Source organism: Trachypithecus francoisi, unplaced genomic scaffold (genome assembly GCF_009764315.1).
Source record: "Trachypithecus francoisi isolate TF-2019V2 unplaced genomic scaffold, Tfra_2.0 Contig01440, whole genome shotgun sequence".
Classification (NCBI taxonomy): Eukaryota; Metazoa; Chordata; class Mammalia; order Primates; family Cercopithecidae; genus Trachypithecus; species Trachypithecus francoisi.
In genome coordinates this window covers 27,185,711-27,205,604 of record NW_022681431.1, presented here as the reverse complement: position 1 = coordinate 27,205,604, position 19,894 = coordinate 27,185,711, and the positions used below count along the sequence as shown (strand labels likewise).

The window sequence follows — 19,894 nt, the reverse complement described above, 5'->3', positions numbered from 1 at the left end:
AGAGTCTCTACAAATAAACAAATTAGCTGGGCATGGTGGCACATGCCTGTGGTCCCAGCTAATTGGGAGGCAGAGGCAGGAGGATCACCTGTGCTTAGGAGGTAAAGGATGCATGCAGTAAGCCGTGATCACAGCACCAGCACTGCACTCCAGCCTGGATGACAGAGTGAGACCCTGTCTCAAAAAAAAAAAAGATATGATTATTATATTTTTGGTTTGTTGTTCCTCACTTTTCCCCAAATTATTTAAAAGAAAATGTATCACACAATAATTATTAAGCTATTGTACATTGTATTGTCATTAACATAGCTTAATGTATTAGATAATTTGTGATAATAAAAACATAAAGAAGACAAAGCTGTATAGAAACAGCATTTTGTATATTATAGAGACTAAGTTGGTATTAATTCAAACTATGATTGTTATAAATTTAAGATGTTATTGTAATATCCAGAGAAACCACTAAGAAAGTAACCAAAATTACATAAAGAAAAATAAATGAGAAGGGAATCAAAATGACATACTAGCAAAAAAATCAACTAAACAAAAGAAGGCAGTAATAGAGAAACTGAGACAAAAAAAGATTTAAGACATATAGAAAACAATTAGCAAATGTCAAATTAAGTCTTTATTGAGCACAGGAGGCAGAGGTTGCAGTGAGTCGAGATCCACAACTGGTGCTCTGTATGGCTTAGACATCTCTTTTCCTGAATCTACTGCCACACTGCTCTTTATATTTATCGTGTCATCTTGCTTCTGCACATCAAGGAAAACCCTACTACTTCAGAAATTAATCCATCCATTGACTCTTCTACTGGTATAACAACTACATCTTGAGTCTCTCAGTTCAGGAAGCCTCACATGTTTGGCCTCTGTCAATGTAATGCTATTGTCACACAAAGGTAGAGCGCTACTGCCTCTGTTACTACCATTATTGCCACTTTGCTCTATGCATCAATCCAGGCTATTGAAATTCTTGACACAGATTACCATAAATTACAATGACATGCAGTAACTAAGAAAACATATGAGGACAATTTGATTTCCTCTCTTCCTATTGGAATATGCTTTATTTCTTTCTCTTGTCTGATTGCCCTGACTAGAATTTCCAATACTATGTTGAATAGGAGTGATGCCAGAGGGCATCCTTGTGCTGGTTTTCAGAGGGAATGCTTCCAGTTTTTACCCATTCATTATGATATTGGCTATGAGTCTGTCACAACTAGCTCTTATTATTTTGAGATACATTCCATCAATACCTAGTTTATTGAGAGCTTTTAACATGAAGAGGTGTTGAATTTTATCAAAGGCCTTTTCTGCATCTATTGAGATAATCAGAATGGGAGAAAATCTTTGCAATCTACCCATCTGACAAAGGGCTAATATCCAGAATCTACAAAAAACTTAAACAAATTTACAAGAAAAAAAAACATCAAAAAGTGGGTGAAGAGTTTGAACAGACACTTCTCAAAAGAAGATATTTATGCAGCCAACAAACATATGAAAAAAAAACCTCATCGTCACTGGTCATTAAGAGAAATGCAAATCAAAACCACAATGAGATACCATCTCATGCCAGTTAGAATGGTAATCATTAAAAAGTCAGGAAACAGCAGATGCTGGAAAGGATGTGGAGAAATAGGAAGGCTTTTATACTGTTGGTGGGAGAGTAAATTAGTTCAACCATTGTGAAAGACAGTGTGGCAATTCCTCAAGGATCTAGAACCAAAAATACCATTTGACCCAGCAATCCCATTACTGAGCATATACCCAAAGGATAACAAATCATTCTACTGTAAAGACACATGTACACATATGTTTATTGCAGCACTGTTCACAATAGCAAAGACTTGGAAACAACCCAAATGTCCATCAATGATAGACTGGATAAAGAAAATGTGGCACATATACACCATGGAATATTATGCAGCCATAAAAAAGGATGCGTTCATGTCCTTTGCAGGGACATTGATAAAGCTGGAAACCATCATCCTCCACAAACTAACACAAGAACAGAAAACCAAAGATCACATGTTCTCACTCACAAGCGGGAGATGAACAATGAGAACACATGGACACAGGTAGAAGAATATCACATACTGGGGTCTGTCGAGGGGGTCGGGGGGAGGGAAGGGATAGCATTAGGAGAAATACCTAATGTAGATGACGGGTTGATGGGTGCAGCAAACCACCATGGCATGTGTATACCTATGTAACAAAACCTGCACATTCTGCACGTGTACCCAAGAACTTAAAGTATAATTATATGTGTGTATACACACACACACACACACACACACATACATATACATATATATGAGAAACTTTCTGTCTGTCTTTCATTTGGCTGTTTTTCTTTCCTTCAACACTTGTCCAGACAAACGATGATATCTGTGGGAATCCAAAGCTTCCCAGCTTTCCAGATCATGCCACTTTCCAAATGATACAAACGCAATGTGGCTGACATATGTGCTCAAATAACTTTATTGTAGTAATTATCACTTCACTGTAAAATAAATATGTGAAAACTTCCTGGTGTTCAAAGGAAACCCAAAGATAAATCTGAGACAGGATTTATATGTAGATAATTTACTAAGAAAGTTCTCCCAGGAGAGACCAGTTAATGAGTGGGAGAAGCAGTATTAGGATCAGGAGGAATCCACACAAAGAGTGTGCTCTCAGACACAGTCCCACAGAGAAAATCTGGTGTGTAAGTTGTGCTACAGAGTTGTCCTGACCTGTAACAAGAAACTGAGCTCACCCTTTCCCACACTGGTGAGGTGCTGGCTAAGGACCACCCTGGGGAAATGTAAATCTCTAGCAGTTATGTTTACTTTGCCATCTGGGCAAAGCAGTTTCAGTTGGCTGAAGGGCAGCCCACATGAAAAAGAGTTACAAGTGGCACATGTTCAAAGCAAAGGCATAAACAAAGACAGGGTGTCCCACCCTCCTGTACCACACCCACAAAAATATACTAGAAAGGAATGTGAGGGGATCTGGGTAGGGCACTGACATTGTTCACTACGCTGGGTCATCTCAGTCATTGCAAATTAGAAATTTTTACAAGGCAAGAAAAAAGAGTTCAGTATCTAGTTCACAGACATTATTTGCAATTATATACATGTATTTGCTAGCACTGAAAACTCTGGCGCTGCACTCTCATTTGGACCCTGTATTATTTAAGATTTAGGATTGCCATCCACACAGAGACAGAAAATAATAGTGAATTAAACAAACTTAGAGTCTATTTCTCTCTCACGTAAATTTGTGAAGAGGTATGGTAGTTCCATTCTGAAAATTCTTCAAAAGCAAGGCTCATTTCACCTTGTTTCTCTGCTACCTGTATGGCATCAGCCTCATCCTTCTGGACCATAATATGTCAATATGTCCACACTCCAGCCAGCAGAAAAGAGAAAGAAGATAAAACCCCTCCTTTTAATATTCAAGCCAGAAGTAACACATATTATGCTTGCTCTCATGTCATTGGCCATAATTTTGTCACATTGCCGTACCTAAGAGGCAAGGGAGGTTGAGAAATACAGTCTTCGTTTATATGCCCGGATAAATTCTGAGGTTTGGTGTTTGTTGTTGTTGTTGTTGTTGTTGTTGTTTGTTGTTTGTTTTTTTGAGATGGAGTCTTGCCCTGTCACCCAGGCTGGAGTACAGTGGTGTGATCTCGGCTCACTGCAACCTCCATCTCCCAGTTTCAAGCAATTCTTCGGCCTCAGCCTCCTGAATAGTTGGGATTACAGGCATCTGCCACCACACCTGACTAAGTTTGGTATTTTTAGTGGAGACGGGGTTTCACCATGTTGGCAAGGCTGGTCTTGAACTCCTGACCTCAGGTGATCTGCCCACCTTGGGTTCCCAAAGTGCTGGGATTACAGGCATGAGCCACTATGCCTGGACTGGTGTTTTCTTCGTTACTGACAGAAAACAGGGAGAGCATATACTGGAAACAATGAATACTGCCACACACTTTTGTATAAACTATGCATACTGATGCCAATGTTACTTGCCATAAAAATTTTCTCTTTCACAATTGCTTTTGTAAGCACCAACACATGCAGTTACATAGTGTGTTCACTGAACAATTTACATGACCATAATCAGCAATTCTGCTTATGACATTTTAATTATATCTATGATTTAATTAATGCTGACTCATTGGTCATGAATATAACCTTTAAAATTATTGACTTGATTGAGTAACTTCCAGAAATGTAGAAGCAAAAGCAGGGACTGAGTTTTTAAAGTTTATATTGCATATACAAGAGGGAATTTTTGGATAGTAATAAGAATGTAACAAACAAAATAAGAACTAAAATAAAGTGGATTATAAAAAGTAAATGGTAGATTGGTGCAATGAGAAAAAGGTGATGTACGGTTTCAAGGAAATTGTTAGGTAACAGAAAGATGAACAGCCAGGCACGGTGGCTCATGCCTATAATCTCAACATTTTGGGAGACTGAGGTGGGTGGATCATTTGAACCTAGGAGTTTGAGACCAGCATGGTAACATGGTGAGACTCTGTCTCTACAAAAAATTAGTCTGGTGTGGTGGTGCATGTCTGTGGTTGCAGCTACTCAGGAGATTGAGGTGGGAGGGTTGCTTGAGCCCGGAAGGCAGAGGTTGCAGCAAGCCATGATCTGTCCACTGGACTCCAACCTGAGTGACAGAGTGAGAAAAAAAAAAAAAAAAGATAAGATGTTCACAAGGAAAGGATATTTACTACAATTGTACAGTGGGCTCATAAATTTATTTTTAAAATAAATTAAATGGAAGTAATAACTGCTTTAAAAGTAGTAACAAAACATATACAACTCACTTGTTCACTTATAAAAACGTTGTCATCCATTGGGTGTTCTTCCAGGCTTCTGTTATTTTCACTAAAAATTGCAATATCATTGTCTTCATTCTCTAATTTGTAAAGAACATGCTGAAATTCAACTGCAGATTCCAGAGGCTCAATTGCATAAGAAACATTTTCAAATTGCAGTATTCCTCTGTGAAATTATGAATACAATTTTAAGTGCTTTTACTCAAATCTATAGAATGGATTTCTGACAAAATCCAAAAGAAAAAAAGTAAAACATTTTGAGTCCAGTATTTTGATCTGAATTCCGTCTTAGAAATGACTCTGAAGAGACAAAAGATTTCCCTAATCCACAAAACCCATTTTCTATTTCACTTCTGTATAGTTGTAACAGCAGCAGAAGTTACTTAATCAGTTGCTAGTTACACAGTATATAGCATAACAGTAATTGAATAATTCTATTGTTTTCCAAGTCAGTGTCTCAATTAAAACAATTGTAAACAGAAATCATGATGACTTTCTCTCTGGTTTGCCATGCTTTTGAAAAATGATTATACTGCATATATGACAAATATATACAGTGAGAAACTTTACTTTTAAAAATAAAATTTGGCAGAATTATGATATATTTACTACTTTTGCTTATATACTCTTGAATAAGAAATTAAAAGCAAGATTTTAAAGAGTAAATGACTTGTATCACTATTTTTCTCTGAATACAGGTAACAGTCCAAGTCACTACTCCCTAAAAAACAAATTTCAGATCCAAATTTCAGGGTTCTGTGTAGGAAGCACTGAAGAAGAACATTTGTGAAAACAAGCATCCTACACTACAAAATGAAGGTGGAAAATTTCCTGACAGAATGGAAAACTCCCTAAGCCCTAAGGAGGAAACCCAATAATTCTTGAAGAGCTCGAGATAATTAATATCATTAGAAAAATGAGTATTTTTATGAGTATTAAAAATTGTTTATATATAATTTGCCTTCTCAGTCAGAAGATGCTTTCCTTGAGAAAAAGCATCTCTTGTTTATCTTTATATCTCCAACACTAAAATACATGGTGGAAAACATAAATACATTTTCAGTCCAGTATTTTGACCCAAACCTGTCTTAGAGATGACTGTGAGAAGACAAAAGATTACCCTAATCTGCAAAACCAACTCTCCATTTCACTTCTTTGTAGTTATAAAAGCAACAGAAATTACCTACGCAACTGCTAAGTGTGCAAGCATACAGCATTACAGTGATTAATTTCCCTGTTTTCCAAGACAGTGACTGAGCTGTCCTAAACCTAGCTTCTCCAACACTTGTAGTCAAACACGTTCAATGGTCTTTTCTGTAGTCAAGGAAACATAAGACATAGAGCAAGGAGACTAGGAAATCTAAACCACTGGAAAGGTTAGAAATGTTTCTGATCGGTGAGGAAAGTGAGGAGAAATAAGAGAACTGGAAACATGTTCAGAGGGGGATATCATTAAATAATGTCCACATAGGAATCCTCCTTCAGCCCCACACTTAATACAAAGAGAACAAATTCATTGCAGCCAAATATCATAACTATGGTGTTTTGTAATCAACAATAGAAAACAACCTCAGTCCAGAGCACATGCTGAGTGTGACCATGGAATCTGGATATCCTTCAATATTTCCTTGATAGTAGCATTGAGTCTAGGAAAGAAAAAAAGTAAAGTAGTTACTTAGGAAGTGACAAAACTTTCTAGTGACTTCCTACTTCTATACTTGATAGAACCTTCTGAATATTTTTCACAGGCTCCATGATTTTTATCAGTACAAGTAAAGTGACATTCAGAAAATGTCACTCAAGTGTTGTCTCATGCTTTAGGTAAAAATATCTCCCAGTATATAAATTTAGGTCCTCAATTAAAAGACAAAAATGGTAAATCTGGATTTCTTTAAAAACCTAATTAATATAGTGCAAAAAAAAGTCATAAAAATACAATGACACAGGAAGATTGAAGGGCTAGATGCCAACACAAACCGAAAGAATGATTCTGAATTTGCACTAAGAGAGAAAATGTGGACTTTAAGGCCAGAAACATTACTAGAGATAAACAGAGACATTTGGTAATGATAATCATTTCAATTTGCCAGGAAGACACAAATATTCCAAATTGGCATTCACTTAATAATACAGCTTCAAAATATATAAAGTCACAATTGAAAGAATAGTAAAAATTTAAAAATCTGCAGTTATAAAAAGTTCTTTAAAGTTAATTTCTCTTAGTAACTGATAGATCAAGTGTTCAGAATCTACAAAAGGTTTGAACAACGTGGTTATATGACCTAGTTAATACATGCAGAATACTATACCTAAAAACTTTAGAATATATGCTTTCTAAACACTCATGGAACATCTACAAAATAGAAACCATACTCCAGGCCATAAAGCAGGACTCAACAGATTGCAAAGGAATTAAATTGTACAGAATTGGTCTCTGAGCACAGTACAATCAAGCTAGAGATACACAGAGTCACAAACATTGTCACAGATGTGAAAATTATATAATTTCCAATACCCAATGGTGCTGTAAATTTTATTATAAATAAAGTTAAGATTTCTTATTAACACACTGCTTAGATGGAACTAAGGGAAGGAAAAGGGAGCAGTAAACCAAAATGATGATCCCATCCGATGTAAGTGAAGCAACATATCTAGTTTAATATTTCAACAAATTTTTATTATATTCCAAGTATGTGCTAGGCACTTTTCTAGGCACTGGTGTTACATCAGTGAATAAAACAGACCAAAAGCCCTGCCCTCGGGATGAATATATTGCACTGGGGAGACAGAAAATAAAGTAAATAAATAAAATATATATGATAAATCATGTATTGATAACTGCCATGGGAAAAGGGCAAAAAAAAAAAAAGGTAAAGGAAATGGAGTATTAAGAGTAAGAGACCAATTTAAAGTAGGGGTTAGTCAAGGACTAATAGGGTGATTTTGAGTAAAGACCTGAAGGAAATGAGGACGAAAAACATATGGGTCTGTTGGGAAACAACAAGCATTTGGATACCGGGAAATAGAAAGTATGAAGTCTTTGAAAGGAGAACATAGCTGTTATATTTGAAGAACAACAAGGCTGGAACAAAGTGAACGAGGTAGAAAATAACAGGAAATTAGGTCAGAGAGGTAAAAGGGAACCAGGTGACTCTGGCTTTCACTCTGTGAGTGGTGGGAGGCCCTCCGTGGAGGGTTCTGAGCAGAGAAGCAGGGTAATCTGACTATGTCTTAACAGGATCAAGATGGTCACCATATTGAAAACTGACTGAGCCGGGTGCAGTGGCTCACACTTGTAATCCTAGCACTTTGGGAGGTTGAGGTAGGCAGATCACCTGAAGTCAGGGGTTCGAGACAAGCCTGGCCAACATGGTGAAACCCTCTCTCTACTAAAAATATAAAAATTAGCTGGGCGTGGTGGTGCATGCCTATAATCCCAAATACTCAGGCGGCCGAGGCAGGAGAATCGCTTGAACCCAGGAGGTGGAGGTTTCAATGAGCTGAGATTGCACCATTGCACTCTAGCCTGGGCAAAATAAATAAATAAATACAAAAATAAACAAATAAAATAAAGGGATAAATAAATAAAATGAAGGGATGGACAAGGTGAGGAAGCAGGGAGATTATTCAGGAAGTTATGGCAATAATCCAAACTAGAGATGGCGTTTACTTGGAAATGGGTGGTCTCAGTGGATGGAGGCAGAGGAAGAAGGTGGATACTGGACACTTAGTTTGAAGGGCAGGGTCAAATGGATTTATGGATGTACAAATGATGGATGAGATGAGGAAGAGTTAAGAAAAAGAGAAAGAGTTTTTGATCTGTGATTTGTGTCTCATAACATTTGTGTCCACATTTCTCATTAATTTATATTCTTACAAACAAAATATCAATAAATAATAAATATTTTATTTAAAAAATATCTATAATTAAAAAAATAGTGACTATGTTCTCAGCAATGTGAAAGGTGCTAAGTCAATCTAATTTGTCTTTACCAAAACTTCAGGAAAAGCTTGATCATTAATCAATAAATATCTTAAATATATCCCCTGTGAATCCTGAGAGCCTTCTGTATAATAAAGCATTTATTTAATGCAAAAAAACATTTTTTAAAAAAACTATAAAACACAGAATTTAAATCGTACCTGAATATCTGAAGAATGAGCATTCATGGATCCTTGATCATACAAATAAATCATAAAATTATCTGCTAAAAAATATCTGAATATAAAAAAGAGGAAATTTTTTTAATTATTCTTTTTGAAACATATAAAAACACAGTAAACTTGACACTCTCAGCCAAAATCTGACCCACCCTCTGTTTTGTAAATAAAGGTTTATTGAAACACAGCCACACCCATTCACCCACATATTGTCATGGCTCTTTTCATGCTATAAGATGAGAGGTTAACTAGTTTTGATAAAGAACATATGGCCTTCAAAGTCTAAAACATTTACTGTCTGAATCTTTAGATAAAATGTCTGTTAACGTGATATAAAGGTAATATTTTCTTTTGACATATATTTAATGTTTACTTAAAGCAATATACATTTACTCAAAATAGTTTTCCTACCTTAATGGACTCCTTTTAAGAAAAAAAGAAGAGACTGAAAGAAGAGCATTCTAAAATGTAAAAGATGGCCGGACGTGGTGGCTCACACCTGTAATCCCAACACTTTGGGAGGCCAAGGTGGGCAGATCACCTGAGGTCAGGAGTTTGGGACCAGCCTGGCCAACATGGAGAAACCCTGTCTCTACTGAAAATGCAAAAGTTACTCGGGTGTGGTGGCAGGCACCTATAATCCCAGCTACTCAGGAGGCTAAGGTAGGAGAATCTCTTGAACCCAAGAGGCAGTGAGCCGAGATCATACCACTGCACTCCAGCCTGGGCGACTGAGTGAGACTCCGTCTCAAAAAAAAAAAAAAAAAACTTAATAGACATAAACAGGATGTTGGATTGCCAGAGTTTTCTGTTCTTACATTCTTTCTAAAGCTTTATTACTATGCACATATATTACTTTTATAATGAAGTGGAAGAGTATTGTATAAAGGTCATATTCATCTGGGCATATGTACTGAAACATCCAGTGTAAGCTCAACTTTGGTATTAATCCCTGTACTCATGATGCTATTTTAGTTATGCTTCCTCACTTCATGTTCACTCTTCAACCCAACGTAACTTAATTAGGCCACCCACACTAGCTTCTGTTGGAAAGCCTCCACTCAAACTGATCTCACAAATATTACTAATGACCTCCTGAGTGTCCAATCCAAAAGACAGTTTTACGTCAAGTAAAAATACTCTGAAAGCAGCCAGGCAGGGTGGCTCACTCCTGTAATCCCAAAACTTAGGGAGGCCGTGGTGTAGGGATTGCTTTGGGCTCAGGAGTTCGAGACCAGCCTGGGTAACAAGGCAAAACCTCATCTCTACCAAAAATACCAAAATTAGCCAGGTGTGGTGGTATACTCATGTGGTCCCAGCTACTCGGGAGGCTGAGGCGAGAGGATCACTTGAGCCAGGAGTTCAAGGCTACAGTTAGCTGAGATCGCACCACTGCTTTCCAGCCTGGGTGACAGAGAGAGACCCTGTCTCAAAGACAAATACATAATAAAAATAATTTTAAAATAAATAAAACAAAAAAATAAATAAATAAAATATTCTCAAGTATTTCCTACTGTGGACCACATTCCCCTTCTTGAAACCATCTCTTCTTCAGTGATAATGATAGATACCACTTCCTCCTGGTTCTCCTGTCTTTCTACATTTTTAAGTCCCTTTATTTGGATCCTTCCTTCATCCCTTAAATGTTTCCATGGCATTCAATTCTAGGCTGTTTCTCTTTCTTACCTTTAACATTCACCCCCACCTGTATAGATTTATCTTGTTCATTTCTGTGGTTTCATTTACCACTTATATAAAAAGGTTGCTTTGAGTATTATAGCTTTGCAATATATTTGAAGTCAGGTAGTGTGATGCACTCAGCTTTGTTTTTTTTCTTCAGTATTGCTTTGGCTATTCAGGGCCTTTTGGGGGTTCCATAGGAATTTTACTATTTCTGTGAAAAATGTCATTGGAATTTTGGTAGGGATTGCATTGAATCTGTGGATCATTTTGGACAGTATGGACATTTTAATAACATTAACTCTTCCAATCCATGTTCTTTCCATTTATTTGTGTCTTCCTCAATTCCCGTCTTCATGTTTCATAGCTCTCAGTATACAGATCTTCCACCTCCTTGGTTAAACTCCTATGTATTTTATTTTTTGTAGCTATTGTACATGGGGCTGTTTTCTTGATTTCATTTTGGGAAAATTTGTTATTAATGTATAGAAATGCTATGATTTTTGTATGTTGATTTTATATCCCACAACTTCAACTGAATTTGACTATTGGTTCTAACAAATTTTGGTGGAGTCCTTAGGGTCTTCTATAAGTAATATACGTATAAGATTATGTCACCTGCAACAGGAACAATTTAACATCTCTCTTTCCCATTAGGATGCCTTTTATTCATTGTTTTTGCCTAATTGCTCTTGCTAGGACTTCCAATACTATGTTGAATAGAAGAGGTGAAAGAAAATGGGCATGCTTATCTTGTTCCTGATATTAGATGAAAAACTTTCAACTTTTTACCACTGAGTATGATGTTAGCTATGGCTTTGTCATATATGACCTTTATTGTTTTAAGGTATATCTCTTCTAGGTCTAATTTGCAGAGAGTTTTCGTCATGAAAGAATGTGGATACTCACACTTCTCTCCCCCATTCTAAACTAAATTAACTGCCATCAGGACATTTCCCCTTGTGGGATATCCCACAAGCACTTCATATCCAGCATCTCCAACAGGGAGCCATAATACCTGACTCAGGTCTGTTCTCATCCTCCCTCTACCCCACCAAATCCCTGCCACCACTATAGTCAATCTGTTACTAAATCTTTTTTCTGTTGCATCAGCATTTTCTGAAAAACAAAAAAGGGAGGCCTGTTTCCAAGATGGCAAAACAGGAACAGCTCTGGTCTGCAGCTCCCAGCAAGATCAATGCAGAAGAGCAGTGATTTCTGCATTTCCAACTGAGGTACGTGGTTCATCTCATGGGACTGGTTGGAGAGTGGGTGCAGCCCACAGAGGGTGAGCTGAAGCAGGGTGGGGTGTCATCGCATGTGGGAAGTGCAAGGGGTCAGGAGATTTACCCTTCCTAGCTAAGGGAAGCTGTGACAGACTGTACCTGGAGAAACTGTACACTCCTGACCAAATACTGTGCTTTTCCCACAGTCTTAGTAAGCAGCAGACCAGGATATACTCTCCTGTGCCTGGCTCAGCAGGTCCCATGCCCATGGAGCCTTGCTCACTGCTAGCGCAGCAGTCTGAGATTAACCTGCAACGCGACAGCTTGATGAGGGGAGGGTCATCCACCATTACTGAGGCTTGAATAGCCTACAGTGTAAACAAAGTGGCCAGGAAGCACGAACTGTGCGGATCCCACCACAGCTCAGGAAGGCCTACTACTTTTATAGATTCCACCTCTGGGGGCAGGGCATAGTAGAACAAAAGGCAGCAGACAGCTTCTGTAGACTTAAATGTCCCTGTCTGACAGCTCTGAAGAGAGCAGTGGTTCTCTCAGCATGGCGTTCGAGCTCCAAGAATGGACAGACTGCCTCCTCAAGCGGGTCCCTGACCCCCATGTAGCCTGACTGGGAAACACCTCCCAGTAGGGGCGGACAGACACCTCAAACAAGCAGGTACCTCAAACAAGCAGGTACCTCTCTGAGATGAAGCTTCCAGAGGAAGGATCAGGCAGCAATATTTGCTGTTCTGCAGCCTCCACTGGTGATACCCAGGCAAACAGAGTCTGGAGTAGACCTACAGCAAACTACAACAGACCTGCAGCTGAGGGGTCTGACTGTTAGAAGCAATTAACAAACAGAAAGGAATAGCATCAACATCAACAAAAAGGACATCCACACCAAAACCCCATCCGTAGGTCACCAACATCAAAGACCAAAGGTAGATAAAACCACAAAGATGGGGAGAAACCAGAGCAGAAAAGCTAAAAATTCCAAAAAAAAAAAAAAAAAAAAAAAAAGAGCGCCTCTTCTCCTCCAAAGAATTTCAGCTCTTCACAAGCAAGGGAACAAAATTGGATGGAGAATGAGTTTGACAAATTGACAGAAGTAGACTTCAGAAGGTCGGTAATAACAAAACTTCTCTGAGCTAAAGGAGCACATTCTAACCCATTGCAAGGAAGCTAAAAACCTTGAAAAAAGGTTAGACGAATGGCTAACTAGAATAAACAGTGTAGAGAAGACCTTAAATGATCTGGTGGAGCTGAAAACCATGGCACAAGAGCTTCATGACGCATGCACAAGCTTTCAATTCGATCAAGTGGAAGAAAGGATATCAGTGATTAAAGATCAAATTAATGAAATAAAGTGAGAAGACAAGATTAGAGAAAAAAAAGAGTGAAAAGAAACTAACAAAGCCTCCAAGAAATATGGGACTATGTGAAAACACCAAATATACATTTGATTGGTGTACTGGAAAGAGACGGGAAGAATGGAACCAAGTTAGAAAACACTCTTCAGGATATTATCCAGGAGAACTTCCCTAACCTAGCAAGGCAAGCCAACATTCCAATTCAGGAAATACAGAGAACACCACAAAGATACTCCTCGAGAAGAGCAACCCTAAGACACATAATTGTCAGATCCGTCAAGGTTAAAATGAAGGAAAAAATGTTAAGGGTAGCCAGAGAGAAAGTTTGGGTTACCAACAAAGGGAAGCCCGTCATACTAACAGCAGATCTCTCAGCAGAAACCCTACAAGCCAGAAGAAGTGGGGGCCAATATTCAACAATCTTAAAGAAAAGAATTGTCAACCCAGAATCTCATATACAGCCAAACTAAGCTTCATAAGTGAAGGAGAGATAAAATCCTTTACAAACAAGCAAATGCTGACAGATTTTGTCACCACCAGGCTTGCCTTACAAGAGCTCCTGAAGGAAACACTAAACGTGGAAAGGAACAGCTGGTACCAACCACTGCAAAAACATGCCAAATGGCAAACACCACCAATGTTATGAAGAAACTACATCAAGTAACGGGCAAAATAACCAGCTAACATGATAATGACAGGATCAAATTCACACATAACAGTATTAACCTTAAATGTAAATGGACTAAATGCCCAAATTAAAAGACACAGACTGGCAAATCGGATAAAGAGTCAAGACCCATTGGTGTACTGTATTTAGGAAATCCATCTCATGTGCAAAAACACACATAGGCCCAAAATAAAGGGATGGAGGATGATCTACCAAGCAAATGGAAAGCAAAAAAATAAAATAAATAAAAAATAAAAAACAGGGGTGGCAATCCTAGTCTCTGATAAAACAGACTTTAAACCAACAAAGATCAAAAGAGACAAAGAAGGCCACTACATAATGGTAAAGGGATCAATTCAACAAGAAGAGCTAACTATCCTAAATATATATGCACCCAATACAGGAGCACCCAGATTCATAAAGCAAGTCCTTAGAGACCTACAAAGAGACTTAGACTCCCACACAATAATAATGAGCGACTTTAACACCCCACTGTCAACATTAGACAGATCAATGAGACAGAAGGTTAATAAGGATATCCAGGACTTGAACTCAGCTCGGGACCAAGTGGACCTAATAGACATCTACAGAACTCTCCACCCCAAAACAACAGAATATACATTCTTCTCAGCACCACATCGCATTTATTCTAAAGTTGACCACATTGTTGGTAGTAAAACACTCCTCAGCAAATGTAAAAGAACAGAAATCACAACAAACTGTCTCTCAGACCACAGTGCAATCAAATTAGAACTTAGGATTAAGAAACTCACTCAAAACCACACAACTACATGAAAACTGAATAACTTGCTCCTGAATGACTACTGGGTAAATAAAATAACGAAATGAAGGGAGAAATAAAGATGTTCTTTGAAACCAATGAGAATAAAGACACAATGTACTAGAATCTCTTGAACACATTTAAAGCAGTGTGTAGAGGGAAATTTATAGCACTAAATGCCCACAAGAGAAAGCAGGAAAGATCTAAAATTGACACCCTAACATCACAATTAAAAGAACTAGAGAAGCAAGAGCAAACACATTCAAAAGCTAGCAGAAGGCAAGAAATAACTAAGATCAGAGCAGAACTGAAGGAGATAGAGACACAAAAAACCCTTCAAAAAATCAATGAATCCAGGAGCTAGTTTTTTGAAAAGATCAACAAAGTTGATAGACCACTAGCAAGATTAATAAAGAAGAAAAGAGAGAAGAATCTAATAGACACAATAAAAAATGATAAAGGGGATATCACCACCAATCCCACAGAAATACAAACTACCATTAGAGAATACTATAAACACCTCTATGCAAATCAACTAGAAAATCTAGAAGAAATAGATAAATTCCCGGACACTTACACTCTCCCAAGACTAAACCAGGAAGAAGTTGAATCTCTGAATAGACCAATAATATGTTCTGAAATTGAGGCAATAATTAATAGCCTACCAACCAAAAAAAGTCCAGGACCAGACGGATTCACAGCCTAATTCTACCAGAGGTACAAAGAGGAGCTGGTATCATTCCTTCTGAAACTATTTCAATCAATAGAAAAAGAGGGAATCCTCCCTAACTCATTTTATGAGGCCAGCATCATCGTGATACCAAAGCCTAGTAGAGACATAACAAGAAAAGAGAATTTTAGGCCAATATCCCTGATGAACATCATGTGAAAAATCCTCAAAAAATTACTGGCAAACCAACTCCAGCAGCACATCAAAAAGCTTATCCACCACAATCAAGTCGGCTTCATCCCTGGGATGTAAGGCTGGTTCAACATATGCAAATCAATAAATGTAATCCATCACATAAACAGAACCAATGACAAAAACCACATGATTATTGATGCAGACTAGATGCAGAAAAGGCCTTTGACAAAATTCAACAGCCCTTCACGCTTAAAAAAAACTCTCAGTAAACTAGGTATTGATGGAATGTATCTCAAAATGATAAGAGCTATTTATGACAAACCCACAGCCAATATCATAGTGAATGGGCAAAAATGGGAAGCAATCCCTTTGAAAACCCGCACAAGACAAGGATGCCCTCTCTCACCACTCCTATTCAACATAGTGTTAGAAGTTCTGGCCAGGGCAATCAGGCAAGAGAAAGAAATAAAGGATATTTGATTAGGAAATGAGGAAGTCAAATTGTACCTGTTTGCAGATGACATGTTGTATATTTAGAAAACCCCATTGTCTCAGCCCAAAATCTCCTTAAGCTGATAAGCAACTTCAGCAAAGTCTCAGAATACAAAATCAATGTGCGAAAATCACAAGCATTCTTATACACCAATAAGAGACAAACAGAGAGCCAAATCATGAGTGAACTCCCATTCACAACTACTACAAAGAGAATAAAATACCTAGGAATCCAACTTACAAGGGATGTCAAGGACCTCTTCAAGGAGAATTACAAACCACTGCTCAACGAAATAAAAGAGGATACTAACAAATGGAAGAACATTTCATGCTCATAGATGGGAAGAATCAATATCATGAAAATGGCCATACTGCCCAAAGTAATTTATAGATTCAATGCTATCCCCATCAAGCTACCAATGACTTTCTTTGCAGAATTGGAAAAAACTACTTTAAAGTTCATACGGAACCAAAAAAGAATCCACATTGCTAAGACAATCCTAAGCAAAAAGAACAAAGCTGGAGGCATCACACTACCTGACTTCAAACAATACTACAAGGCTACAGTAACCAAAACAACATGGTACTGGTACCAAAACAGATATATAGACCAATGGAACAGAAAAGAGGCCTCAGAAATAACACCACACATATATAACCATCTGATCTTTGACAAACTTGACAAAAACAAGAAATGGGGAAAGGATTCCCTATTTAATAAATGGTGCTGGGAAAGCTGGCTAGCCATATGTAGAAAGTTGAAATTGGATCCCTTCCTTACACCATACACAAAAATTAACTCAAGATGGGTTAAAGACTTAAATGTAAGACCTAACACCATAAAAACCCTAGAAGAAAACCTAGGCAATACCATTCAGGACATAGGCATGGGGAAAGACTTCACAACTACAACACCAAAAGCAATGGCAACAAAAGCCAAAATAGACAAATGGAATCTAACTAAACTAAAGAGCTTCTGCACAGCAAAAGAAACTATCATTAGAGTGAACAAGCAACCTACAGAATGAGAGAAAATCTTTGCAATCTACCCATCTAACAAAGAGCTAATATCCAGAATCTACAAAGAACTTAAACAAATTTACAAGAAAAAAAAACAACCCCATGAAAAAGTGGGCAAAGTATATGAACAGACACTTCTCAAAAGAAGACATTTATGCAGCCAACAGACATATGAAAAAATGCTCATCATCACTGGTCATCAGAGAAATGTAAATAAAAACCACAATGAGATACCATCTCAAGCCACTTAGAATGGCGATCATTAAAAAGTCAGGAAACAACAGATACTGGAGAGGACATGGAGAAATAGGAACGCTTTTACACTGTTGGTGGGAGTGTAAATTAGTTTAACCATTGTGGAAGACAGTGTGGTGATTCCTCAAGGATCTAGAACTAGAAATACCATTTAACCCAGCCATCCCATTACTGGGCATATACCCAAAGGATTATAAATCATGCTACTATAAAGACACATGCATACATATGTTTATTGTGGCAGCAAAGACTTGGAACCAACCGAAATGTCCATTAATGATAGAATGGATAAAGAAAATATGGCACATATACACCATGGAATACTATGCAGCCATAAAAAAGGATGAGTTTATGTCCTTTGCAGGGACATGGAGGAAGCTGGAAACCATCATTCTCAACAAACTATCACAAGGACAGAAAACCAAACACCACACATTCTCACTGATAGGTTGGAGTTGAACAATGAGAACACAAGGACACAGGTCGGGGGACATCACACACCAGGGCCTGTTGGGGGCTAGGAGGCTGGGGGAGGGATAGCATTAGGAGAAATACCTAATGTAAATGACGAGTTGATGGGTGCAGCAAACTGACATGGCACATGTATACATATGTAACAAACCTGCACGTTGTGCACATGTACCCTAGAACTTAAAGTATAATAATAAAAAAAAAGAACTAAAAACACACACACAAAAAAAAAAAACAAAGGAAACTCCTATCTCTATGCAGCCATAGTTCTGCTTCTCATTATTTTTCATATAAACTATTTGCTGTAGCTTCGTAATAGTCATTAGGCTATCATAACCATTAAGCGGTTAATTTCTCAAAACGATATACACATGCCCTATCCCTCTCCCAAGCTCAGGTCCCTCCATTTCTCAACACTGCTTATAGTCTTAATAAGATGTTCAAATGCAATGTGAGCTCTCTAACTTTCCCTCATACTCTTCCCAAAGATCTTTGGGTTATCGTCCACCATATTCCTTTTCTCTTCTGCCTAAAAGAGTAAGTTAACCTTTTCTTTGGCAGAATTACTTAGTATCTTACACACAATAAACCATTTGTTTACACCTTTTTTTATTTTTTCTTTTTTGAGACAGTGTCTCATTCTGTCACCCAGGCTGGCATGCAGTGGCACCATCTCGGCTCACTGCAACCTCTGCCTCCCGTGTTCAAGCAATTCTCCTGCCTCAGCCTCCCGAGTAGCTGGGACTACAAGTGCATGCCACCACACCTGGCTAATTTTTGTATTTTTTAGTAGAGACGGGGTTTCACCATGTTGGGCAGGCTGTTTTCAAACTCCTGACCTCAGGAGTTTGATCCACCTGCCTCAGCATCCCAAAGTGCTGGGATTACAGAGAGCCACCACGCGCAGCCTGTTTACGCCTTTCATCTCTCTTTTCTTACCTTAAGAAATTTTCCATCAACCAAAATATTTTGTTTTCTCTTTCTTCAAAATATTCATGTAAGCCTCTTTTTTCTCTGAGGGATGTTTTTGAAAAAGTCCATAATTGCTACCTCTAGTTTCTCATAATCCACCTCTTTCCAATGCCATATAGTCTAGTTTTACTAGTTTAGCTGAAGCTGTCCTCTTGAGTGTCACAAATGACTTCCAAGCCAGCTTTTCCCAGTTGGGTTTACATCAGAGAATTAAACCCTATAGGAAATCATTTCAATTATTTAATAATTCTCTGAAGAGTGGCATATAGCCAGGACTATTTTCCATAAAGTATTCACCAGCTCTGCAATATTATAGGATCAGTCTTAAATCCCTATCCCATATTCCTCATGGTCATCCCACTTCTCTGATAAACCCTAACTGATATAAATCAGCTACAGATTTATTTTTGTGACATCTGCCCTGATGATATAGGTCCTGCTGGTCCCGCCAACTTAATATTATAAATCAGTCCTCAGGAGATAAGTCCCTGTTTTTTGTTCTAACTCCCATTTACCAAAGACTACTTGAGACATTAAAACCAAACTTTAATTAAGCCACAGGAGAGCATCTGTTTACTTAAGACAATCAAAAAAATTAATAATAACTCCATGTATTTTTCTCATACTCCATTTTCTATTATGAGTAAACAGCTTCATATAAACAAACTAAAATCCAAAACTAAAGAATAAAAATTTACCTTTGTTTAAGGTGCACAGTGTACGGTTTCTCATCTATTGGAATAATATAGGATATTTGTTCCTAGAGAATTGAAAACAACTGAGAGTGAAGACAAATTTAATACAAGAAGCAAAACAATAGTTTTATATCAATTAATCTCTTCCAACAATGCTTAAAACATCTTCATTACATTTCTCAAACTACATGTGATTTAAAATCTGCAACAAAACATCAAAAAAATTAATATTTACTTATTTTATAATGGACTTGTACTACTTTCACACAAATAAGCCCAGTCTAAGGATTGGCATAGGATTAAAAATCTACCTGTAACTAACCTGTAACCTCTTATGAATTAATAGGCCACGTGCTACGCTAAAATACCTATTTAGGTGGCATCATTGGGATAAGAGGATAT

The 19,894-nt window shown here is 37.7% G+C and overlaps 1 protein-coding gene across 13 annotated transcripts in view; it reads right to left on the bottom strand.

Annotated features, from left to right (window-relative positions):
• ADAM32 (ADAM metallopeptidase domain 32) overlaps window positions 1–19,894 on the bottom strand; it is a 174,478-nt gene that overhangs the window by 125,841 nt on the left and 28,743 nt on the right. For all 13 annotated transcript variants that reach the window (XR_004441834.1, XM_033231805.1, XM_033231812.1 and 10 more), the window contains exons 3-6: window positions 19,496–19,557; window positions 8,984–9,059; window positions 6,410–6,486; window positions 4,829–5,006 (exon numbers count right to left, since the gene is read on the bottom strand). Coding sequence is in view for 12 of the 13 variants with exons in the window: in XM_033231805.1 (XP_033087696.1) it covers window positions 4,829–5,006; window positions 6,410–6,486; window positions 8,984–9,059; window positions 19,496–19,557 (393 nt within the window). In the remaining variant the exon portion in view is untranslated. The remainder of the gene's footprint in view (window positions 1–4,828; window positions 5,007–6,409; window positions 6,487–8,983; window positions 9,060–19,495; window positions 19,558–19,894) is intronic.